Here is a 26,409-nt window from a genome sequence, read left to right as displayed (position 1 = left end):
TGACAGAAACTGAGAAATAGTAGTTTCTGTCAGGATCGGCCTGACAGAAATAGAAGGGGGCGGGGAGTCGCTCGCCTTACATGAGGCCAGCTCCGGTTCCATCCCTGGCACAACATATGGTCCCCTGAGCAATGCCAGAAGTGATCCCTGAGCACAGCCAGGTGTGACTGAAAAAAACCAACAAAAATAAGCAGATGCGTAGCTGGGGTCGATTATGGGGGAGCAGCAAGACTCCTGCTACTGGTGGGGCTGTCTCAGAGGCAGGGGCGAAACAAACCTTCATCTCTTCGGGAGGAAACAAGGCCAAATCTACTAGAACAGGGAGACCATGTTGGGATTGTGGCACAGTTGCATAGAAAATTCTATAGGCCAGAACAGAAGGTGAGTGAGAAAGTCCGGGAGCAACATGCCTCACGTGAGGCGGTTCCTGTAGTAAGCACAGAGGTTGGCGGCTGAGGTGGGGGGTGGGGGGCGGGCAGTGCAGGAAGGCTGAGCGTGATCCCAGGGCAGCAGACAGAGGAGCAAGGGGCATCTCAGTGTCCCCCTGCCAGGGTCCTCATCACGCCTACCAGCTTGCTCCCAAAAATCACCCTGAGGGAACCAGAGCGGGCAGCCCATTTTCCAGTTGCAGGAGCCGAGGCTGGACATGGTGAATCAGGGCAATGTGCAGGGCAGGAGAGCAGAGGGCGTCCTCGGGTCCATGTGAGCCTGAGGCCTGTGTCAGGAGGGTGTCCTGAGTGTGCCCAGGGAAGGCCAGATTCACATGTTAGGAAGAACCAAGGCAGGAGTCCAACGAAGATGCTCTTTCTAGCCTCTATTATCTTCCCCACAGCTGGTGGGCACTGATGTTAAAAAAAAAAAAGGAAGATGGGGGGAACCTGGGTGTGGCCCTAAAACAGAGAAAAGAGGAAAGGAAAGAAGGCAAAGAAAAGAAAGAGCGAGGCAGCCAGAGGCCAAGTCCGTCCATGCTGAAGAGGCCAAGAACTGAGCTCCAGAATTCAGTGTTTCTGTGTAAATGAGAAAGTTCTGGGCTCCCAGGTGCCCAGGGTGGGCCTGCCTCCGGTGGGGGGGGGGGTAGTGGACTCTCTCCTCTCAAGTCACCACCCCTACCCACTGTTGCAGGACCACTCCAAGTCTGGATTCCTGAGGACAGGGCCACTCTAGTGAGCAGGGAGTTGGGGAGGGGGCCGCAGGGGGCGCACCAGCTTCCTTTCATCAGCTGACAATGCAGGATGCTTTGGGCTGGATGAGGAGACAATGAGCTTCTTCCACCTAGTGCGTGAGCACCTTAGAGCTGCAAGTTGAGAAAGACATCACAGTTCCTGGGGCCTGAGAGATAGCATGGGGGTTCAGACTCTTGCCTTGCACACCGCCGATTCCAGTTCAATCCTCAGCACAGCACATGGTGATCCCTGAGCCCTGCTAGGAGTGATCCCTGAGCACAGAGCCAGAAGTAAGTCCTGAACAGCTCCAGATGTCGCCCCAAATTTTCTTACCTAAAATTGACATTACGGTTCCTTTAGAATCTACCTGAACACTCGCCAGACAGGGAGACCACTTGGATTTGTGAGAAATCTAATTTTTCAGGGGATGACAGTATGAGTACTAACAGCCCGTGTGCCACAGAGACTCCCCATGGGGCATGTCAGGCCAGTATTCTCGGAGCTTCTCCTGATTCAGTAAGCTGCATAACTTCTCCGAGCCTCAGTTTCCCTCATTGTGAAATAGACATCCTAGCCACCTGTCAGGTTGTGGGGGAAAGAATAAAATGATGCTTGTAACTGGCATCACCCTGCCTACATTAACCAGAGCAGCAAGCATGATGTGTTTGAGCAACTGAGCAATAAAAGTTAAACACAGACACGGCGAACAGGAAATAGCTTCTTACAGCTCGCCTCCCCCAGCCAGCAGTCAGCTGTTATGGATCCTGTCGTTTCTAAAGATGCCTCAGATTGCATTATTGAGCACTTGAAATGCTCCTTTCCGGACTCATCATCATATGCAATTCTTCGCCCATTTCTGTTTCACACTCCTAATCCTCAGCCCTTCTGGGAATGGGCATTTTGCTCTAGGGGGAAAAAAAAAGAAAGTTTCTGGTGGCTTCTGGTTCCAGCTTCAGCAGAGAAGTCGGTTCACCTTACTGTCTGCAGGGCTCAGAGCTGGTCTCCGTCCTACGGCCTCTGAGTCAGGAGCCCAAGAGGTGCCTTTTAGTCGAGGTTGCAGAGACTAACTGGGCCTATTCCTAGATGTTCGGATTGAATACATCTGGACTGGGGCTCAGGAACGGGTATCTCTTCCAAGTGGTATCTGATCTGATGGTCCGAGAGTCATGAAATGGGACCACCCCCAACTTCAAGTTTAGATTTCAAATAAGAGAAGAACTGGAAAAACTTGAGAATTTCCTAGATCCCCCTTTGACTTTTCAGAAGAAACAATCATTCATCCTCGCGCACACACACACACACACACACACACACACACACACACACACACACACACACACACACACACACACCCTTGATGAGATAGGGCGGAATCTGTAACGAGCTCCATCAGAAGATCTGGCAAAGCTGAAAGCATCCGTTTGGCTTTGATGTCTTGTTAAGAGGTTTCCTTTGAAAGCTGGGAGACAGTCCTGTTATTTGCTCTGACAGCTCAGTGAAAGGCTCTGCCCGGAGAAGCCAAGTCCCCTCGGAGCCTGTAGGCAGGCACACGCGGTTCCCGGAGACAGCAGCCCATGTGCCGGGGAGGGCACCTGGACTCACTCCATCCGCTGAGCCCCTCGGGCTGGAGAGCCACCTGATTCTGCACCACCTGTGGCTCCTCCCTGGGGAGGCCCGGGACAGAGCCATTGCCCCCATCACAGCTGCCTGGAGAAGAATTTCTGGGGTCGGTCTTTGTTTGACCCCTTTGTCCTCCCCTTCACCCCCCAGGACCTAGAGACATTTACAGGGAAAGGTCTATTGAGAAATGGAGTTTCCTGCACATCACTGATAAGAACTGGGAACTGTCTGAAAACATCCCCCGGGGAGGGAGGATGCAAGAGACCCAGGAGAGGCTGCTGTCGGCATCCAGATGGGAAATGACAGTGGAGCTAAGGCAGGGAGAGGCAGAAGGAGTGAGACATGGTCTGGTACCCAAAGGATTGTGACAGCAAGAGTCAACAGAATTGCTGATGGGTTAGTGATGAAGGATGAGGTGAAAAGGCTTTGGGTCAAGGTGAGCCAAGTCAGAGCCGTTGATGGAGATGAAGACTCTGGAGGGGGTAAAGCTTATGGGAGGAACGGAAATAAAGATCCCAAGATTCACCTCATGCACTGTTTGTGGAAATCCACTGTCATCTGGTTCAGTCTCTGTGAAAAACAGTATGGAGACTACTCCCAAAAAGTAGGAATGGACCTTCCATGTAACCCAACAATTCTAATTCTTGGCATCTACTCCAAGGTACCAAAACACTATTTTGAAAAGACATTTACACTCCTATGTTCAGCATTCTTCATAGTAGCCAAGATTGGAAATCACTTAAGTGTCCAAGATACTCAAGTGGGTAAAGAAACTGTGGCATATACGTGTATGGAATACTATTTGACTGTAAAAAAGATAATCATAGTCTGCTGCTACATGGATGGAACTGGAGGGTGTCAGGCTGAGTGAGGTCAGAGGGAAAGAAATAGATGTGATCTTGTGATCTCTTCGTATATATGTAATATGAAAAAACATAGTCAGGAAGGGATTAACAAACAGCCAATGGTAATAGATCCGGAGTCCAAGGTTTAGCAGTGAACAGAAGATGTCAAGTTGGGCATGACTTGGAAACAACATGGATCCTTCCTGCTTTCTTGTCTTCTCCAGTAACCCACGGAGATCCCCTACCAACTTCTGATGAAGTTGCCCAACACAAAATACAAGTGTCCCAGCGTCCTGGATTCACACAGAGAGAGTCCCCTCATGTGTTCTGCTCACAAGCATCACAGCCTGGATCCCACACCCAGGGCCCCAGAGAACTGCTTATGAAAATGATTTCTTGGGGCTGGAGCGATATCACAGTGGGTAGGGTGTTTGCCTTGCACGTGGCTGACCCAGGTTCGATTCCCAGCAACCCAGATGGTCCCCCTGAGCACCGCCAGGGGTAATTCCGTAGTGCAGAGCCAGGAGTGACTCTGTGCATAAGCAGGTGTGACCTAAAAAGCAAAAAAAAAAAAAAAAATTCTTCACTTCTGCCCTTGAGCCTTCTACCAAAGGGACCCCAACCCGGGGCAATGGGAGGGGCATGGAGTGATGAACTGGCTCCTCTCTTTCCCTCCTCCTCCTGATGTCAGCTGGTCTTATTTCAAAATTATTCTCCCTCCTCCTTTAGCCACAAAAGGCAAGAACCTCCTTCCCATCCGTCCATACCTTTAGATGCTTAAGTGGCCCAGCCCACTGGTTTCCTAGTCTGGCCTCCTACAGCCAAACATGTGCTCAGCCCGGTGAGTCATTTCTGAAGCCCTCCCTCTTCAATATGCTAACAAGGTCTTTTTTTTAATGTTACAGATTATTCTGATTTATGAGATAGGCTTGTGTGAACTGGTGACCAAAATAACCCAAAACTTTCTCAAAATGCAAAAGAAGAGTGATGGGATAACATTCACTTTCCCAGATACTGGAACATTTTCAAATCCCTTCATTTCATCTGTTAGTCCCTGGGCTGGTGCCAGCCCATAGGTGTAAAAGGTTGAAAATCATTGCTCAAATATGCAAAAAAACTGAGTTCAATAGCTAGATCAGAGGCAGAGATTTGAAAAACCAGAAGCAAGCATAGTATATATATTTTTTAATTTAGTGTATAATAAAAGTGATTTTATAAATTAGTGGGAAGGAGAGAAAAAAATACACTGCCTGCTGTTGAAATCATGGAGGGTAAAAACAGTATTGTTCAGCTTCCCTCAAGATCAGTTCAAGTCCAGATGTAAATATAAAAGCATAAAGCAGGGAGGCTGGAGTAATAGCACAGCAGGTAGGGTGTTTGCCTTGCACGCAGCTGACCCAGGTTTGATTCCCAGCATCCCATATGGTTCCCCGAGCACCGCCAGGAGTAATTCCTGAGTGCAGAGCCAGGAGTAACCCCTGTGCATCACTGGGTGTGACCCAAAAAGAAAAACACAAACAAAAAGAAAAAAAACATAAAGCGAGGCTGGAGCGATAACACAGCAGATAGGGCATTTGCCTTGTGCGTGGCCGACCCTGGTTTGATTCCTAGCATCCCATCCCATATGGTTCCCTGAGCACCGCCAGGAGTTATTCCTAAGTACAGAGTCAGGAGTAATCCCTGAGCATCGCCAGGTATGACCCAAAAATGCAAAAAAAAAAAAAAAAAAAAAACCATAAAGCTAAACATTCATAAGAAAATAGAAAAATATGTCTCAGCTATCAAGATAGGTAATCGGAGTGGTGGGAGGGATTCTGGGACCATTGGTGGTGGAAAATGGGCACTGGTGGAGGGATGAGTACTCAATCATTGTATGACTGAAATGAAAGCACGAAAGTCTTTAAGCCTGTAACTGTACCTCACGGTGATTCACTAATTAAAAAATAAATAAATAAATAATTTTTAAAGACAGGTAATAACTTTCTAAATATAAAATCACAATAAAATAAAACACAAGGGGTAAAGGTTCACGAGTCTACTGCCTAAAAATCTTAATTTCTTCATATTAAACCTGAAAAACACCATATGCTAACCAAACAGGTAAATGAAAGACTGGTAACATTTTTTCAACAAATATAGCTAAGTGCTAATATTCTTAATATAGAGAGAACTCTGGAAAATTAATAATAAAATCGCAGAGTACCATAATACAAAAAAAAGAACATAAATAGAAAACTCACAAAGAAAAAATATAAATGACAAGTAAGTCTCTTAAAAAAGCTCAGCCTTATTAGCAACGCAAAAAAGCATGTTAAAACAGTTTTCTCCTCTAACTTGCAAGACTCTTATTAATGATATCTTACGTAGGCTAAGTGGAAAGTTGAGTCTTCTCATTCACACCCAGGGGAAAGGCCAATTGGTTATAATAATAATAATAATAATAATAATAACAATAATACCTCGGCCTTGTGAGTGAAGGGAAGTTGAAATGTTCTTTGGTTCAGTGCTTCTACTTCTAAGCATTCAACCAAAGTTATTTACCAGAAGTAAAGCCTCAGGATAGTGGCTTCAATTTTGTTGATCAAGTCAAAACTTGAAAACACGACCAACAAAAGTCAAATGACTAAATATATTATCTATAGTATGTCCCTGCAATATGCTATCATCGGTCATTTTTTAGTTATTGCCCAACGTTTATGAAAATGGAAACTGCTCAAGTGAAATGAAGGACATGTAGGAGCTGTAATATTTGGGCTTTTTTTTCTTTATCCTTTGATGCATGTTCTGGATTTTCTGCACTGAGTTTATTTTGGTGATATGGAACAAAACATTCAGTTCTGGGATATGGCTCAAGGAGTAAGGCATATATGCCTTGCATGTGTGAGGCTCCTAATTCAATCCCTGATAATATCTAGTCCTTCCTGATCACCACTAGGTGCCCCCACTAAAGCAAAAAGAAAAAACAAAAACATGTTTATGTCCATTTTCCAATGCCCACTAAATTGCACTTGCTGCCCCAGGTAAGCATGCTGCTTCTGGGACATCATCAATAAAAGCAGTTTTGCGGATAGCATAGGGGTAAGGGCACTCAGGAGCAACCCCAGAGCACAGAGCCAGGTGTCACCCTCTGCACTGTGGGGTGTGGGTCCCCCACAAGAGATACCACCTTTGAAACCCAGCAGCATGTTAGCTGTGACGTTCCAAACAGTATCCCACGCGTCACTGAAGATCTCAGGATCTTAGTTGCTTGTCCATCCCCATTTGTGTCTAAGTGAACGGTCACCCTGCTTCCGTCTGGACTAGCTTTTGGTCTTTGCTTCCCCGACAAGGGGAGAGAAGAACACACACTTTCATCATTAAGGATTTCCCCACTCTCACGTCTATAATTTCCAAGTTGTTTGCTTTGGATATCAGCCAGAGGAGCAACTCAGAAAGACATGTGAGTTTCTTTTGCCTGGTGAAGAAACATTGACCCCCTTCTTTTTCTTTTTTCTTCTTTTTTTTCTTTTTTTTTTTTGGCTTGTCCTACAGATATGATGCTACCTCTTGTATTTCACCCGTGGAATGGTCACAGTCTTCTTTGCTGAAATCATCCTGAAGACTCAAACACAAGACTTCAGCATTCAAGGGAAGCCAAAGCCATTAGAGAGGGGGAGAAAGCCAAAAAGCCTTTTGTTTGTTCCAGATTTTTCACGGACCACTCCCTTTCCCACAAGCCACGGCACACAGACAGACAGCATGGCGAGCAAAAGGAAATCCACAACCCCGTGCATGGTCCGGACTTCGCAAGTCGTGGAGCAAGAGGTCCCCGAGGAAGGAGACAGGGCCAAAGAGAGAGGGGCGGACGTGCCACAGCCCAGCGTGCCCAAGGACAGCTGGGCCGTGGAACCGGAAAACGCTTCCAAAGAAAATGAAGTGATTGAGGTGAAGTCAAGCGGGGAAAGTCAGTCCAAAAAACTCCAAGGCGGCTACGAGTGCAAATACTGCCCCTATTCCACGCAAAACCTGAACGAGTTCACCGAGCACGTGGACATGCAGCACCCCAACGTGATCCTCAACCCCCTCTACGTGTGCGCCGAATGTAACTTCACAACCAAAAAGTACGACTCCTTGTCCGACCACAACTCCAAGTTCCACCCGGGCGAGGCCAACTTCAAGCTGAAGCTGATCAAACGCAATAATCAGACGGTCTTGGAGCAGTCCATCGAGGCTACCCACCACATCACGTCCATCGCCACGGGCGGTGGTGGCGGCCCTGGGGGCAGCGAGCACGACCCTGGCATCTCGGTCAGCAAGACCCCCATCATGAAGTCGGGGAAACCCAAAGCGGATGCCAAGAAGGGGCCCAAGAAGCCTGAGGAGGTCACCCCCGAGAGTCACGTGGATGGGCCGGCCCGCCTGGTGACTGATGCCGCGGAGATCCTCTCCAGGCTGGGGGGTGTGGAGCTGCTCCAGGACTCCCTGGGGCACGTCATGCCTTCTGTCCAGCTCCCACCAAATATCAACCTTGTCCCCAAGGTCCCCGTCCCTCTGAATACTACCAAATACAACTCCGCCCTGGACACCAACGCCACCATGATCAACTCCTTCAACAAGTTCCCTTATCCAACCCAGGCGGAGCTGTCCTGGCTGACGGCCGCTTCCAAGCACCCCGAGGAGCACATCCGGATCTGGTTCGCCACCCAGCGCTTAAAGCACGGCATCAGCTGGTCCCCCGAGGAGGTGGAGGAGGCTCGGAAGAAGATGTTCAACGGCACCATCCAGTCCGTCCCCCCGACGATCACCGTGCTGCCTGCCCAGCTGGCCCCCACAAAGATGCCGCAGCCCATCCTGCAGACAGCGCTGCCGTGCCAGATCCTCGGCCAGACCAGCCTGGTGCTGACCCAAGTCACCAGCGGCTCCACCACCGTCTCCTGCTCCCCCATTGCCCTTGCCGTGGCCGGAGTCACCAACCACAGCCAGAAGAGACCATTAGTGACCCCCCAAGCTGCCCCGGAGCCCAAGCGCCCACATGTGGCCCAGGTGCCAGAGCCCTCCCCTAAGATCCTCCACCCCCCGCTGCCCTCCGCCAGTGACCGCAAGAAGACCAAGGAGCAGATCTCACACCTCAAGGCCAGCTTCCTTCAGAACCAGTTCCCCGACGACACCGAAGTCTGCCGGCTCATCGAGATGACCGGCCTTGCTAGGAGCGAAATCAAGAAGTGGTTCAGCGACCATCGGTACCGGTGTCAAAGGGGCATCGTCCACATCACCAGCGACTCCCTTGCCAAAGAGCAGATGGCCGGCACCACCCCCCAGCACGGCCGCACGTACCAGGCCTACCCCGACTTCGCCCCCGCCAAGTTCAAAGAGAAAAGCCAGGGCCAGGTGAGGGTCCTCGAGGACAGCTTTGTGAAAAGCTCCTTCCCCACCCAGGCGGAGCTGGATCGGCTCCGGGCAGAGACGAAGCTGAGCAGGAGGGAGATCGACTCCTGGTTCTCGGAGAGGAGAAAGCTTCGGGACAGCATGGAGCAAGCAGTCTTGGACGCCATGGGGTCTGGCAAGAAAGGCCCAGAGGCAGTAGCCCCCAACGGTGCTCTGGCTCGCCTCGACCAGCTCTCCGGCGCCCAGCTAGCCAGCCCTCTGCCCAGCCCTTCCCCAGCAACGACAAAGAATCAAGAGCAGGTGCATCTCCTGAGAAGCACGTTTGCAAGAACCCAGTGGCCCACTCCTCAGGAGTACGACCAGCTCGCGGCCAAGACCGGCCTGGTCCGAACTGAAATCGTGCGCTGGTTCAAGGAGAACCGGTGTTTGCACAAAACGGGCACACTGAAGTGGATGGAGCAGTACCAGCAGCAGCAGCAGCTCGTGGCGGACGACCACGGCTACAACGCCCTCTCCAGGAAGGCAGCAGAGGGCGCGGTCCCCACCGAGAGCCCCAAGAATGGGAGCGAAGCGGGTCCCCCCTATTTCAAGGACCCCAACAAGCTCTGCGAAGAGGACTTGGAGAAGCTGGTACCCCGGGGGAAAGTCAGCGGTGAGCAAGCCCAAGACCGTTTGCCCCCCAAGCCCTCAGAGACCACCTCGGACCGGCCGGAGGGGAACAGCCGGGACGGCCATGGCAACGAGGAGAACGAGTCGGGCGTTGTGGACTGGGTGGAGGTGACCGTGGGAGAGGAGGACGCCAGCTCAGACAGGTCGGAGAGCTGGAGCCAGGCTGCAGCCGAGGGCAGGGCAGAGCTGGCCGACTCGGACTCCGACGCAGCCCCTGCAGAGGCTGGCCACGCCTAGACAGGTAACTCTTCCCGAGACCCCGCCTGTCCCTGCGCCTGGGGACAGTGCGGGGCTTTCTTTCCAGCCGTAGCAGGTAGAGCTATTGACACAGATGATGGGCCCTTTGAAAAGCGTTTTTTTTCCCCAGTCCATTCACATCACGGCTTTCCTTCTCTTGAGAAAAATTCCAGCGGACGGAGAGATAGGATAGTGGGTAAGGCTCTTGCCTTGCATGCACCTGACCTGGGTTCTATCCCTGGCATCCCACAAGGTCCCCAAGCACATCAGTTACCCCTGGGCACTGTCGGTGTGACCCAAAACCTAAATTTTAAAAATCATCTTAAAAAAAAAGAAGAGGAAAGAAAAATTCCAACCATGATTTTCTTTTTCTGCTTTTTGGGTCACACCCAACGATGTTCAGGGGTTACTCCTGGCTCTGCATTCAGGAATTACTCCTGGCGGCGCCTGGGGGACCATATGCTAGGGATCGAACCTGGGTTGGCCGCGTGCAAAGCAAACGCCCTACCTGCTGTACTATCACTCCAGCCCCAACCGTGATTTTTTTTAATTTCCCCACTTTCCCCTCACGGTGGTGATGGCAATGACCAGTGGGTTCCACGCACTCAGCCACGGTGGTCACCAAGCCGTGTGCCCCTTTCCGTGTGGGCTGCATCCATGCTCGCCAAGGGCCTCACTCAGCAGGGCGGTGTTCACATATGTTCTGGTTATTTGAGCCCCTAAAGACACGCAGCACTCAGCCACGATAGGGCTCTCTGGGGGCTGCTCCTCTCTGTGGAGGGTCTCACACACACCTGGCTGCAAACCTACACGGACAGCAGAACTGCCAAGATTGCATTCTGCCCATGAGGTGGCACCAGGAATTAAACTCATGGCCTGACACTAGTGAGGCCAGGATTGTACGTCCTGAGCTCTCCCTCCGTCCCTTAAAGTTTATTTTTTTGTTTTCTTTGGGTTTGGTATGGCTTTTTTACTTTGGGGGTGGAGGGTGAGGTTCAGGGGCAACACCCAGCATTGCTCAGAGCCTATTTCCGGTTCTGCCCTCAAAGTCACTCCTGGCAGTGCTTAGAAGAGCCTGTGCAGTGCTGGAGATCAAACTAGGGTCAGCTTCGTGAGGCAAACACCCCTGTATTTTCTCTCAGGCCCTTGTTTCTGTTTTCTTTAAGGCAGGAAAATAGATGAGGTCATTTTTAAGTCCTGACACGCACACCTTGGAGATGTTGCCAGTTGGGCTCCACCAACTAGCATGTATGGCAATAAAGCCAGTCACATAAAATATAGATTTTTTTTTAAATTTCCCAGCGCATGTCAGAGCAGTGTTTATACTCTGCTGTGGTCAATTAAGAGTGCAATGGGTCTTGCCTTAAAACGAGGCACATGCTAATGAAATGTGACAGAGACAGGAAGTGAGCTTGTGGGGTTAGGAAGATGGAGCGCCCAGACTAGCTCCACGCAGAGGGGCCGCAAACATTTCAGCTGCAAAAGGCTCCACAGAGCCCAGCATGGCAGAGGCATGCTTGTCATTGCAGGGCTGTGCCGGTGGATGGCAGGCAGCACTATTGCCAATGGTCTATGTAGACCCCACCCTGGGGGTCCTCCCCACTCTCAAATCTGGTTGCAGTTGCAGAAACATCCTTCCACCTGTTCGCACTAGCGGCTATAAGAAACAGGACAAGGCTATGTCTTTTCTTTTTTCCTTCCTTTTTTTTCCTCTCCTTTTCTTTTTTGGGTTTAAGAATAAATATCCAGATTTACAGAGATATCGGGTGGTTCTCTTCTAGCCCAATAGGTGTTTGGTATTTGTTGTAACCGGAAGGAGGTATGCCCCGAGTGTGCTTAAGTAACCCTGCCGGAAGTTGACCTAATTGTGTCCCCCAGACCCCTTCAAATGTGAAAGAGCCTGGTGAGCCACAAAAACCTGAGAAGGGAAGGTTGCCATGGTTACTAATAACCATGTCATCCACATAATGGGTCATGCCACCCAAGCCCTTGGTGTGTCTGCTTCCTATGAGGTCCCCCGCAAACGGAAGCCTTAATCCCAGCAGCCCGTTCTGTGATGAATTTGGGAAAGGGGGAAAATGGGTGGAAAGAAGGATACTAGAGGGAAAGGAAGTATTCTGGCTGGGATGCCCTGGGCGGGGTGGAAGTATTCTGAGAGCAGCTGGGAACCCTCAGCTCAGTGAGCTTCACTCAAACCCGGTTTAAAATCAATGGAGGACCCCTGTGGCATCTTAGAAAATAACACCAGTAAGATCTGGAGAATGCAGAGTTCCCAAAGGAATCCCAGAAATTGCCCACAGTTCTTGGTTTGTAAACTTGGCCGCCTTTGGCTGGCCTTGTCATTCATTCATTCATTGTCTGCCAGTGTCCTGCATGGCTCATGCAATGATGTCAGTGGGGAAACTGAGACTCGAAGCGGAAGGCAGTACCCTCACGAATGCTATGATCTTTGGGCTCCACTCAACTCTGTCTCCAGGAAGGGTCTAGTGTCTCAGGATTGTTAAAGTCTGCCCGGGAGCCCCTGCACAGGTATGCTAGCATTCCCCCAGCCGCGAAGGCAGCCATCAAGCTGAGCTGGAAGTCCACTTGATCCACACAGCATGGGACATGAATCACATCCCCCCAAGTTCTCAGGGATCATGGTTGCGGGCTGGAGGCCACTTCTCATCTCTCAAGCCAGTGCCTAACCCTGGTGGGTACCAGCTCCCCGCAATGATGCTGCCATCACTGCCACACCACCTCCACCCAGGCTGAACCCATGGCATGTGGTCGTTTCCTGGTTCCATGCAGGAACGGAAATTCATGGACCACTGTTCACACAGCAAGAGCTTTGGAGCGTCTTTCTGTTGTTTTATTTTGTTGTTCTTGGGTCACTCCCAGCAGTGTTCAGGACTTATTCCTGGCTGTGCAGTCAAGGGATGACTCCTGGTGGATGCCAGGGATGGAACCGGGATCAACCACATGCGAGGCAAGTGCCCTACCTTTTCCATAGTTTAACTTTTTAAAAATGATCAAGGATGTCAACTGTACTAGCATCTCTCCATCCCTGTTGTTGTTCTTCAGTGGATTTAATTTAGGGACATATCCAGTGGTTTTCAGGGGTATCACCTGGCTCTGTGCTTGGACCATTCCTAGTGTGGTTTGGGGATCATATATGGTGCCAGGATTAGAACTAGGGCTGCAGCTATAGCTCTGTGCTAAGCATGTACCTTATATCTACAGCCCCAAACTCTTTTTATTTTGTGGGGGTAAAGGGATGAGCCACAGCAGGTAGTAACCAGGGATCAGGATTAACCACATGTGAGTGCTTTAACAAACCCTGTGGTCTCTGGCCCCCTATGTATAATGCCAAAATGATCACCCCCAGCCCAAATCTAGCCCAGCAGAGGTGAGACATGTATATGGGGTGGCAGGGGGTGGGGAGGCCATCTGGACTCTCACAAAAGCTGCTTCAAACCCTCTTGTGGAAAATTTCTGCATGATTATTTTAAAGAGAAAATGAAGGTCCAGGATCTGACTGAAGTAAATGGCAGTGGCCTGAGTCTCTCAGACAGTATCCAAATTTGCCTCCCAAAGAGAAGCCTCTGCTTTTGCTGCCTCCTGATGTATGGCCATTTTCAGTTCCTAATTCTTAGAGGTAGCTTTGTGGAAGAGGTAAAAAAGAATTTAATGTTAGAAGAAAATTTTTTCTTAGTTTAACTTTTTAAAAATTACCAAGGATGTCAACTATATCCAGAATAGATATACTCCAGCACCACTTAGATTAACTCTCCAAATGCGGATGGATGGATGGATGGATGGATGGATGGATGGATGGATGGGTAGGTGAATGGGTGAATGGATGGATGGGTGGATGGATGGATGGGTGGATGGATAAAATATAACTTTCTAGGGGCCAGAGTGATAGCACAGCGGGTAGGGTGTTTGCCTTGCACGCGGCCAACCCGGGTTCGATCCCCGGCATCCCATATGATCCCCCAAGCAGCACCAGGAGTAATTCCTGAGTGCAAAGCCAGGAGTAATCCCTGAGCATCGCTGGGTGTGACCCAAAAATCATATATATATATATATATAATATATATATATATATATAACTTTCTATACCTGTTTCTTTCTTACACCAGACCATTGAAAGCAGGAACCATTTCCCTTTCCTGTCTGAAGCCCCAGGTCCTGATTCAGAGCAGATGCACAATAGCATTTATTATATCAACATGAGAATTAACTGAGAGCCTTCTATGACTTGGGATCTGTTATTTCATCTCTTTTTTTTTTCAAATTTTTTCTTATCACTCATTCACTCTCTTTGGTATCAGTAGGGGAGTTGGGGACAGTTTGCTCTCCAGATGAAGGAAAAACTCAAGGGAAAAAGCCTGATTATTAGATCATCATCATCATCATCATAATCATCATCATCATCATCATCATCATCATCATCATCATCCCATTGATGGTCAATTTTCTTGAGCAGTCTCAGTAACATCTCCATTCGTCCTAGCCCTGAGGTTTTAGAAGCCTCTCTTTACTTGTCCTTCCCAATGGTGCCACATCGAAGGCTCTTTCAGGGTCAGGGGAATGAGACCCATCATTGTTACTGGTTTCGGCATATGAATATGTCACGGGGAGCTTGCCAGGCTCTCCCATGCGGGCAGGAAACTCTTGGTAGCTTGCTAGGTTCTTCGAGAGGGAGAACTAGGCAATAAGAGGTCTTCTGGAGCTTGGTTTTATAGTCTCTGGATGTTGGCTGTTGATGGGATTACATGGCACCAGGGGCAGTTTCTGGGTGTGACCACCTAGCTACTGGGAAATAGGGGATCTGGGCAGAAGAGTCCCAGTCCCAATCCAAGCAGTCTTGGATATCTGAGCCCCAGGTCCCGAAAAAAAAATGTAAGAAACAGAAAATCATTGTTTACAAAGGTAGTGGAAGGTAGGGGAGATTATTAATTCTGTTCCTGAAAAAAAGTACCTTTGTGCAACCAAGAAAAGAAAAGAGGGGATGGAGTAGAGCGGTAGTAAGGCAGAGAGGACATTTGCCTTGTACGCAGTCAACCCAGGTTTGGTTCCCGGCATCTCATATGGTACCCTGAGCACCGCCAGGAGTGATTCCTGAGTGCAGAGCCAGGAGTCACCCCTGAGCATTGCCAGCTGTGACCCAAAAATTAAAAAAAAAGTACAATAAAAGGAAAGGAGGGCACAAAAATAAAAAGGGAAAGAAAATGGGAAAGGGAAAGGAAAGGCAAAAGAAGAAAGCTGGAGAAACGGTACAATGGGGAGGCACCTGCCTTGCACGCAACTTACTCAGGTTCAATCCCTGGCATCTCATATGGTCCCTGAGCACCTGTAATGCAGAGCCAGGCGGAAACCCTGGATATTGTTAGTGTGGCCCAAAAACAAAAAAAAATGAGATATCACACTTACTAGATTATTAGATATTTACCAAGAATTGATCATTGGATATTTACTGAGTGACACCTCTTCGGGGCTACCCTTGGCTTTTTATCTTCACTATCTATTACCTTTTCCAAGTACCTAATGTTGAGGTCTCTCATGGTGCTTTGAGTAGATTGTCACAATTTAGGAACTATGACATCCCCAAATAGAGTCAGAAATAAGGTCCCCAGACTATAAATTGATGAAAAGACAAGCTTAGTCTGTGACCTTACTCAGAGTTGTCTGTTGTTGTTATCCTTAAATGAGAAGAGTGAAAACTAAACAGGCACTTGGCAATAGAACCAGCACATGCTCCACGGATACTGGCTCTGAAGTTTTCTCTACTTGGAGAAGAAACTGGTCATGTGCTCTTTGCCTCTCTAAGTTGACCAGGTTGCTGGGATGCCCATTACATCTGGGAGACTGGAAGGAGGCTGTGGGCAGGGGGAGTGGGAGGGGTACCTGGAGCAATGACAAGATAGAATATTTGCTATGCCAGGCACTGCTCGAGTATTTGACTTGTGTTACGGGGTACCTAGATTAACAACTCTCTGAAGCTGACATTCATTTTAATAGAAGGGGGCACAGAAAGGTAACTAGCATTGAATTAGAATGTATAATAGAGCTGGGATAAACCCAGACTCACACACTTAAGCACACAGGGAGTGTACAAAATGCCTAAAGTATATGATCCGATGACATTGGCTCAAATTCTGTTGAATTCTGCTATCCACTAATGGAGAAGGAGCAGGAAGAGCCATGGCCCCTCCGATTCCTACTCATTCAGTCTCCCCTAAATTTTAGGGGGAAACTTAGCCCTGGAGGAGTCCCCTATTGCTACAGGAAGCAAGTTTTCATCACATGGACCAGAGCTGCCTGAGGCCTCAGTTGAGAACAACCTGAATGGGAAAAAAATGTATGGACTTTCCCCTATTTGCTTGGAAATGCACCTCCTGACTTGTGCACTTTATTTTTCTCAATTGTAAAACCAGACCAGGCCCCTGAGACACAACCGACTGGCTGGCAGGACACAGCCTGACACTGAGTCCTCAGCTCTTAACTCTGCCCAGTAACCCATCTCAGGCCGTGGGCTTCATGAACACCTGCTGATGGCAGCAGAATCAAAGCTGGCAAATCAGCATAGATGTTGGGAGGGAGAGCAAAGGGGTGAAAGCCTGTTCCTTAGGGACCAAGGGCCCACTCCTCAGAAAACCCGTGAATGAACCTCCCCCTGCTTTGCACAAGTCAGAAATAATCTTAGAGCGTTCAGTCACCTCTCCAGAGGGGTGCCAGCTCGGGCAGGTCCCCCTTGGCTGCCTCCCTTTGCCCTGAGAAATGCCCTTTCCATGGAAAGACTCGTTCTCCGGCTCCCTTGCCTCTGTGATCTTCATCCTAATTGTGCAAAAGAACTGCCCGTTTCTCCACACTCCCCAGCCAAGTAGAAGGAAATTAGACTCAAATCTTGATGAAGATGATAACTCATTATCATCGCTTGCTCAGTTTTGTTTCTTTTCCCCAGTGAGCGCTGTGTTATTCTCCCCTGAGTCCCTAGAGCCTGAGGGAAACTCCTATAGGGAAAATGAAAGAGAAGCAGAAACCAAGTTCTCACAGGGGAAAGAATTCTAATTCTTTTATGTTTCCCTGGTGGGTAAATTAACAGGGCAGCAATTTGTGCTTGGGAATGTGATTGTCCTCTTTCAGCTTTGGCCAGCTGACCCCAAGATAGAAAGACATGGAAGACTGTAGGTCAGCCCTGGGCTCGGGGAGAAGCTGGGGCATTGGTGGCAGAGTGACCTGATGGACCTGATGGTCCCAAAGCTGAGAGTCGGGGCACAGGGATATCCAGTGATGCATCAGGTGGTTGGTCTTTGCTGGGCAGGGGTGGGGGAGGGATGTCTCTGGCCATGTGGTGACAAGAGTCCAGGAGGAATCCAGGATATTAGCAAGAGGCTAGAATCACTCTGTACTCTTAACCTCCAATTGTGAATCTTGTCACCAGCCTGTGTCACCAACTGTGTATTCATAAAATGACTCAGAAGCCCGCAGGTCTCTCTCGCCATCTGCATTTGGTGGTCTCAGGCTGCTTCCCCACCTAGGACGGCCAATTCCAAGGGCGGACGAAGGAGGAAGCAAGGGTCAGGCTGGTTGGTGATCAGTGGCCATTTATTCCATTCTCCCCACTCGCCTGTTCCAGACTCACTAAGCTCCCCATTCCAGTCTTACTTTGCCCCTCATTCCCGTCTCCTCCTGCCCCCCTTGCCAGTCTCTCCTCCACGCTCTGACTGTCATCCTGGTCTCACTAATCTCTCCCAGCTCCCCACCTTGGCAGTAGCAACCACACAACATAATATGTGTGGTTGTGTAGTAGCATAATCAACATATGAAGCCCTTCCTGATCACCTGCAGCCAGGAGATCCACTCAAGGGGGATCTAGGGATTTTTCTCCTTTCCTTAGTCCAATAACCATTTAAACATTCATCTTAATACTCATTTGCATGGACATAGTAAGAGATACACTAAACTTGTAGGGTGGCTCTCCTGGGGACATTTCATTATAGATCCCAGACTATAGCACTCAGATCAGATTAATTTTTCCTAACCCTAGCAGGGTCTTAATCCAGTTGTTATTTTTTGGATCATGACAGAATTTGTCCATGACCATGCTCTTAATTTACAATTAAGTATTATGGCACTTGGCCTGGCCCATTTTGATGCCGGGGTAGCTCACAACTTTCCCTGGGTCCATCCAGTCCCTTATTGGGACCCTGCTTTTGGGGTGCTAGGAATTGAGGGCAACTGAGGCTTAAGTTGAGACAACAGATGCCCAGGAGTGAACATTATTCAGAGTCAATTAATTCCCAAGTTACAAAAGCATAGCATTAACTGTCTTCCTGTGTCTGTACAAAAAGGACATTGCTGTGAATTAGCTATGCAAAGGACATATGGAGAAGAGAAAAATAATATTTACAAGTTAACAGAGTCTGATTAGATGATAAAGGTGATTGACTGGTTGGGGAAGCAGAGCACAAAGAGGTTACAGATAAACACAGAGGAATGGGAGTGACTCAGGAGCACTGTGACAGGTGTAATCCAATAAACCTAAGCTCCCTGTGGCAAGGCAGAAAGGATAAACCAATATTATCCTACAACCAGCCACCATTATTTATTATTATTATTATCATTATCATTATTTAGGTAATATGGATATAATAGTGTTGAAATTTATTTTATGCACTTTGGGGATGGGGATGGAAAGGGGCTTCCCAGGTACAGATCAGAAGCCTGGGTCACTCTCAGCAGTACCCAGCTATGAGAGGCAGATGGTTGATTGTTCAGGCCAGTGCTGTGATGTTGAGCATAGGAGAGCTGGTGCCCACCAGGGCCTTATCTGGTGGCCTTTTGGCACCACCACCTTTTGGCCTGAAGGAATGTGTCTTGCTGAGGATCTGTTTTGCTGAGGTCTCTGCATTCCAGACACGTGCCCCTTTCCATTTCTCCAGGGTCAAGTTTACAGAAATGATGGACAAAGTCATTGCACACCACTGTCACCAAGTGTCCCAGACCCTTCACCCTGTCCCTGTGTCAGCTCTGGAGAGGCCTTTTCTGCCCCTTCCCCAGCCCCCCATTAATTGCTGATTAGCACTTATGGCTTTAGTGCCCCCTGTGACCTCCCTGAGCCACCATCCCTGTGCTCCAGACCCTCGTCCTGTGTTCCCTGTCAACCTCACGGTTCCCCCAGCCTGGTACTCTGGGGTCTGTACCCAGTGTCCACGGTTTATCATCTGGTGAGATTGTCTGTACAGTAGTGACTGTGGCAGGCACTGTCCCCAGAGTCCCACCCACCTTCCAGGACCTGCAGTTAAGTAGACTGTTTGAAGTTGCATGGTAACAGCCCTGTCTGCAGCAGCCCTAACATCAGAACATTGGCCAGGCTGATGGCAACTTCCACCGGAAGTGGCAGGGGACAGGCTGAACACCCAAGGTGAAGATGACTGAAGCTGACTTTGGCCCGGGGTGGAGGAACCACACTCTATCTTCTGTTCCAAGTGTGCTGTTTCAAGCACCCTTTGAGAGTGCTGCCAACTCCCTCAGCCTGAGCCCCGCCCCTTGGGAAAGGTCAGAGGCAACCCCTGAGTTGCACCCAGAGCCCAGAGCCAGCCAGAGGCTTTGGGAATTGTTGCAAAAGCAAAAACATAGAGTGACTTCGGGCTTATAATCTGTTGGGTTTGGTGGGTGATACCCTCCCCCCCCTGACACATACTTCTGGCTCGGGGCTCCTGTGTGTGTGTGTTCATGTCCATCAGAAATGACCTCCCGTCTCTCTGGTTGTGTTGCCCTTCTAGAGACTTTGTCCGAACTGCTGTGCTGAGACAGGAGACACTTCGTCGTAGAAGAAAGAAGAGCGCTTCCCTCCCCCAGCCACCCTGGCCAGAGACTCCAAGTGGAACTACTCAGTAGCTCGTGTGTGCCTGCAGGGTTCGGGAACCCAGAGGTCTGGGTGGGAATTCCTCGTGCCAAAGTCCTACTACTGCGTTTTCAATGGGTCCTTGTAAATAGTTGCGCCTCTGCTCCGGCCTCCACCTCTTGCTATACTGGAAAGATTTGTACAATGTGGGGATTTTGTTACCTTTTTTATCAAGGGCAACTTCCTTTTCCAGAACTATCATTGGAAGGTGGGTTTGGGGGTGGTTTGTTGTTTTTTTTTTACCCCCCCAAGGAAGGGGAGGGCTAATCACCTGTGCTTTTTCTCTTGTTTTCTTTTCTCATTGGTATTACTGGGGGAGGGGGGCAGGTTAGCATTAGTGTCATTATATCTACAGGATTTTAGGTAGGGAAGAATTCATTTTCTAAAGGTAGTCAGCAGTTCGGGAGATTTCAGGGGAACGGGAAGGGCTAAGTTTGGGGCATCGGTAGCAACTGGAAGAGGGTTTGCCGCGGGCACACCTTTCCAAGCAACCCGTGTCCCATTCTTCCCTCTACCCCTTGCGGGCTCCTCGTTTAACCAAGCACTGGCTTTCAGAACTGCCCAGGGCTGGGTCTAGAATCACAGCTGCCTGGCCTGCCTGCACCAGGGGCACTGCGTGGCAGGCGACTCTCTCTTAGAGGATTCTGTGCTGGTCCGTGTTACCATGACGCATGCATCATTAGAACAAGAGGAGCTCTTCCCATCTCGATGGCACAAAGAAGGCCCACGGCGGCCCGTTCCCATCCCTGTGCCCGCCGCCTTTTCCCAGAGTGGTACTAGACAAGATAGCGGCTTGAGGCCTCACCATGACTTGATCCTTTGTTTTGTGTGTTTGTTTTGGGCCAATTTTAGATTCCTGGGTGCACTTCCTTACCCCCTTCTCCTCCCCACACCCCACACATACACCCAGTTAGTCCTAACCCTTAAACCAAGAGGCCTAGCTGGTATAAATGTTGCAATATGAACTGTGTTTGCAAACCATCTCCCTCCCCCACTCACCACCCACTGTTTGAGTACACTGCACAAATAAAATACTAGGGAGTTTGAACAAAAGCGGTTTTTTCTAACTTGTTGCTCATTTGTTGTAACTCAATAAAGCAAAGACTAAACATTTTTATAACCTTGTCCTCTGCTCCTCTTGCTTCATTGCTGGTTGACTTGGGGCCCGAGGGTCCCAACTCCCATGTTTCATTCCTATCCCCATGTGTCTCATTGTGAAACTTGAAAAACTGTGATAGCCGGCTCAGGAACCGTCATCACATCCCTTGGACCCCCAGGACTAAGGGACAGGTGCACCCTCTTCAAGGGCTTCACTCAGGTTCACTGAATGCTGAAGAGCAGAGCGTGACCCCACGGGCCAGGCCCAAGCCCCCTGGATCTTCAGTGACTGAAGGGGAGTCACAGGCCCTTCCCAGGCAACTAGGGACAGAGGCATCGCCCTATCCCCAAAAGACTGGCTTTCCAGGGTTGGCCCCACTCCAAGGACTGGGCAGGTGTGAGTGGGGCCTCCTGTCCATCTCTCTGGGCCTCACACACAGCCTGATCAGGTCCTCCGAACTGAGCCTGTTCTATTAGACCCTTTAATTGAACAGCACCTCCAAAATTCCCCTCCTGGAGCCAGAGAGAGAGGATAGAGGATAAGGCATCTGCCTTGTCTGCAGCCAATCTGGATTCTATTCCCAGGACTCTATATGGTCCCCTGAGTCTCCCAGGAGTTATCCCTGAGCACAGAGCCAAGAATAAGCCCCGAGTACTGCTAGGTGTGGCCGCAAAACAAAAACAGAATTCCCCTTACATTCTTTCCCTCACCAGCTAAATTGAAGGTAACTATTCAAAAATTAAAAGATAATAGGGCCCAGAGAGCCCTGGGGCTGGAGCTATAGCACAGCGGGTAGGGTGTTTGCCTTGCATGCGGCCGACCTGGGTTCGATTCCTCCGTCCCTCTTGGAGAGCCTGGCAAGCTACCGAGAGTATCCCGCACGCACGGCAGAGCCTGGCAAGCTCCCCATGACGTTTTCACTATGCCAAAAACAGTAACAAGTCTCACAATGGAGACATTACTGGTGCCCACTCGAGCAAATCAATGAACAATGGGAGGACAGTGCTACAGTGCAGGGCCCAGAGAGATAGTACAGGGACTAATGCATTTGCCTTGCATGCAGCTACAACTCCGGTTTGAACTGCTGCCATCACACATGGTCCCCTGAGCACCACTTGGGATCCCACCCGGAGCACAGAGCCAGGAATAGCCCCTGAGCAGTACCAGGTGCTCACTGTCCCCTCAGTGACTGGTGGCTGCCATATTGGAAAGCTCAATTCCAAGTCCCCGCTGTTCTCATATATTCTGGGACCCAGCAAGAGGCTTGTCAGAAATGCAGAGCCTTCGCCCTGCCCCATGCCCCAGGCCTGTCGAATCAGGCTACAATCGGACACCAGTCCCAGGCAATGCTCAGGTTCATTCCGCTTTCTGCAAACCGCTCATCCCCCACCGCCTCCAGCACTTGGGGTTGGAGGAGAGGGAGATAATAGTTCACTAGTTCACTGCAGAACCTGTTTTATAGTGTAGATCCCAAGACTCTGGAGAGGCAGAGGCAGGCCCGAGGGGTGATGGGGGAGAGAGACAGACACAGAGACACACACAGAGACACACACAGACAGAGACAGACAGAGAGACAGAGACAGACAGAGAAAGAGAGACACAGAGAGAGGCAGAGAGAGAGAGAGAAAGAGAGAGAGAGAGAGAGAGCAGAGCCACACAGATCAGCACTCTCAGAAACGACAGCACTCACTGGCCTCACGATACAATCTGGAGCCAGCCGAGAGAGATGTCAGTTCCCTCCTACTGATTCCTGAAAGTTCCCATCTGGAGCGTCTCACAGATGGATGTACTTATAAACCTCAGCCTTGCCGGGGGGAGTTGATCAATAAAAATGAATCAAGACATGTGCACACACTCCAGCGTGCCCCTGCCCCAGTGCCAGAACAGCTGAAAGTTTTCAAACATCTTCCTTGAGGAGAAAAGTGAACCTCTCTTTAATTCACCTCTCCTTGGATTTATCGGATATTTGCAACTCCACTTTGAACACAAAATCTCTGTGCTTCCTTGGGCTAGATGTGAAGCCTTTCACGAATCCGTACATCGCTTATCCCTGTGCAGTGGCCAGACACAGAGATACGTTAGAGACCTTCCCTCTTGAGGGAAATGTCTATACTTTGGAGGATGTATTGTACCAAGTGGGCAAAGCAGAAGAAATCCCAAGAAGTAGAGATGAAAGCGTATGAACAATGTCAGGATGGTAAGTAGCAGGAACCCAGTAAGCGGTTTATAATGAATGTGAAACAAAAGAAGAGACCTTCAGTTTCAAACACCAACTCTGAATAGCAATCAAATCACCCAAATTAAAACCCACTCATTTAAAAAAAAATTCCTTGGGGAAAAAACTGGAAAACATGCCAAGAATTATTTGCTTATCTAAGGAGAAATTTTAAAACTTGTTGGGGATAACCCAAAACAAGTAAAATATTCCAAAATATATATGTAAAGCAATACAAAGTGATTTGACTTTTTTTACCCTAAACTTCCGTGTTTTTTTTTTAATGTTATTTAATCACTGTGAGATAGTTACAAGCTTTCATGTTTGGGTTACAATCACACAATGATCAAACACCCATCCCTCCACCAATGCACATTCCCCACCACCAATATCCTGGTTATACCCCCTCTTTCCCACCCTCCCCCTGCCTCCATGGCAGACAATATTCCTTATACTCTCTCTCTCTACTTTTGGGCATTATGGCTTGCAACACAGACACTGAGAGGTCACATGTTTGGTCCATTATCTACACACATCTCTCATTCCAACTGATTCCTCAGCCATCATTTTCTTAGTGATCCCTTCTCTATTCCATCTGCCTTCTCCCCTCCGCTCATGAAGCAGGCTTCCAGCTATGGGGCAATCCCCCTGGCCCTTGTATCTACTGTCCTTGGGTGTCAGCCTCATGTGATGCTACCCTACATTCCACAAATAAGTGCAGTCCCTCTATGTCTGTCCCTCTCTTTCTGACTCATTTCACTTAGCATGATACTCTCCATGTCTATCCATTCCCAGCATCCCATATGGTCCCCTGAGCACCACCAGGAATAATTCCTGAGTGCAGAGCCAGGAGTAACCCCTGAGCATCACTGGGTGTGACCCAAAAAGAAAAAAAATGCATATCCTACAATGAATAGGATATTTGCATGAATCATACTCATCTTCACAGTTGCTTATATAGGTCTCTGCCTGGCAGGAGTTCTGAGTGCTGGGAGACATAAACAAAATTTGAAGCAGCAGTTGAGAAAGAATTTTTTCAATCACTTGGCGAGACCACCCCAGGATTCAGGAACCCTGAATTCTGGTCCCTGCTTTACCACAAAGGGGTTGTATGACCTTGGACAAGTTACTTTCCCTCTTTGAGCCTCAATTTCCTCATTTGAAAGGTGAGGAGATTTAGACCAGATGACCACTCACAGTTCATTCTAGCTCGGAGATTTTATTATTCTCGAACCTTAGGCCAATGCCCCTCTTGAAAGGTCCCCACTCTGCCTCCCAACAGAGATACTCTAAAGGCTTTGAGGGGATTCTTCAGGACTGCACTGAGCTGAAAGGAAAGCTTTAGGACAAGAGCACTAACGCTCAAGAACAAAGATTGTCAGCAAGCTTTCCAGAGGGAACTTAGAAGAACCATATGTGTCCATAAATAGTATTTCACTCAAAAGCAGCAAACAGAAGCATGAGAAGCTAAAAAGGAGATGACTGAGGAATATTTCTCCCAATCCAGAATGTAGCACCCAGCTTCGGTCCATCACCAAGCTCTAATCACAATGGCGTTGCTTAGAGAGACAGAGAACCTTTGTTAGTGGCCCCAAGTAGCTACTCTATGGATGCCTGCACCGTCTTCCTGGTACCAGGTGCCAGGGACCCTGTGCACACTTCCCTGGGAAATGTGGCAGGGGGCGCCCGGGCCAGGCACCCCAGAGCAGTCAGAGGAAGGGCCGCCCCTTCTTGGGCCCTTTCTTGCCCACAGAGTTTCAGTCCTTGGCTGTCACAGAAGCAGTGTTCCACCACGTTTTTCACGCTTTGGTAAGGCAGGCAGTTGACATTGGTGTAAGAGGAGTGCAGGAGGGAAGGATGACCAGGCACCAGAAAGTGGGAGGCTTTGCATCCTGATGGGGTGTCTTTTTACACCTCAGAGGAATCAAGTTCAGCTTAGGGGAAAGTGCCTACAAGACTGGCTTCAGGGACACTGCGATAGGACAGCAGATAGGGCGGCCCCTGGTTCTATCCCCCTGCACCCCATATGGTCCATCCCCCCTGCAGCCCCAGGAGTAAGCCCTGAGCACAGAGCCATGAGTAAGTTTTGTGCACCATTAGGTGTGGTCCAATAAATTAAAAAAAGAAAAGATAAAAAAAAAAAAGACTGGCTTTTGGCAACTGCCAAAGACTTAAGCCCAGGTTATAGGAAGACCAAACCCATGTTTTATTTTTTGTTTTGGTTTGTTTCGCTTTCCTGGTGGGGAGATGGTGATGCCCTGTGGTGCTGATGGTGCTCGGGGCTTATTCCTGACTCTGTGCTCAGGGATCACTCCTGGGGGGTACTGGGAAGTAGAGGGGAGCAGAAGTGATAAGTGGTGCCCGATCTAACTGTGTATGTCACATGGATGGCCCCTTAACCCCTGTTTTCTCTCTCCAGCCTAGGGTTTCACTTTGTTTGGGTTTGCTTAGATCTGGTTGATTTGTTTTGGAGTCTCCCAAGAAGTCCTCAGGAAGCCTGGGAGCCATTCCCAAAAATATCTGGGCTGGCTCTGAGGGGCCAGTTAATTTAGTTGATTTCTAACAGCCACCAGAGCTAAACTCATCTGCTTAGGACCTCAGTTTAGGGCCTCCAGGTGCAAGTGTCTCGCATGAATTACTTCCCCAATCAATCCTTCAAAGCACCTTTTTTTTCAGTGCAGGGGATCAAACTCTATCATTAACCACATACTCTACCACCTACCATGGGTGTTTCAGTGGCCTTTATTACTGTTTTAGTGTGGGGGGAACTCATCCAGTGGTACTCAGGGCTTATTCCTGGCTCTGTTCTCTGGGTTCACTCTTGGCAAAGCTCAGGGACCATATGTGACACCAGGGATTGAACCCAGGTGGGCTGTGTGAAGACACGTGCTTTACTCACTGCACTCTCTCTCCAGCCTTTGCACTTATTTAAAAAAAAATCTAGACTGCAGGATCAGAGTGATAGTTCAATCCCTGTCCTGCCACATGGTCCCCAGAGCCAGCCAGGAGTGATCTCTGAGCTCAGAATCAGGAGTAAGCCCTCAACAAAGCTGGGCGTGCCCCACTCCAAAATATCGGGCTGCAAAATTAGTAATCATCCTTTGTAAACCTTGCTTAACAGAGCTATGAGAACCCAGAAGAGCTCTCTTCTTTATTTTTTTGTTTTGTTTTGTTTCATTTTGTTTGGTGGGAGAAGGATACCTGATGATGCTCAGGGCTTACTCAGGCTCTGGACTCAGGAATCACTCCCGGCAGTGCTCAGGGAACCCAAGGGATCAAACTCAGGTTAGATTCATGCAAGG

General features: G+C 49.1%; 1 protein-coding gene across 1 annotated transcript in view; it reads left to right on the top strand.

The window, feature by feature from the left end:
* The window catches only part of ZHX2 (zinc fingers and homeoboxes 2), a 164,239-nt gene extending 143,349 nt beyond the window's left edge, over nucleotides 1-20,890 (top strand). Inside the window, exons 3-4 of the mRNA XM_055127811.1 lie at nucleotides 7,160-9,902; nucleotides 19,672-20,890. Coding sequence (XP_054983786.1) covers nucleotides 7,193-9,898 — 2,706 coding nt within the window. The 5' untranslated portion in view covers nucleotides 7,160-7,192 and the 3' untranslated portion in view covers nucleotides 9,899-9,902; nucleotides 19,672-20,890. The remainder of the gene's footprint in view (nucleotides 1-7,159; nucleotides 9,903-19,671) is intronic.
* The last annotated feature ends 5,519 nt before the right edge of the window (nucleotides 20,891-26,409 follow it).

This window comes from Sorex araneus, chromosome 2 (genome assembly GCF_027595985.1).
Source record: "Sorex araneus isolate mSorAra2 chromosome 2, mSorAra2.pri, whole genome shotgun sequence".
Classification (NCBI taxonomy): Eukaryota; Metazoa; Chordata; class Mammalia; order Eulipotyphla; family Soricidae; genus Sorex; species Sorex araneus.
Note: the sequence above shows the minus strand (reverse complement) of the source record. Positions and strands in the feature narration are given on the sequence as shown.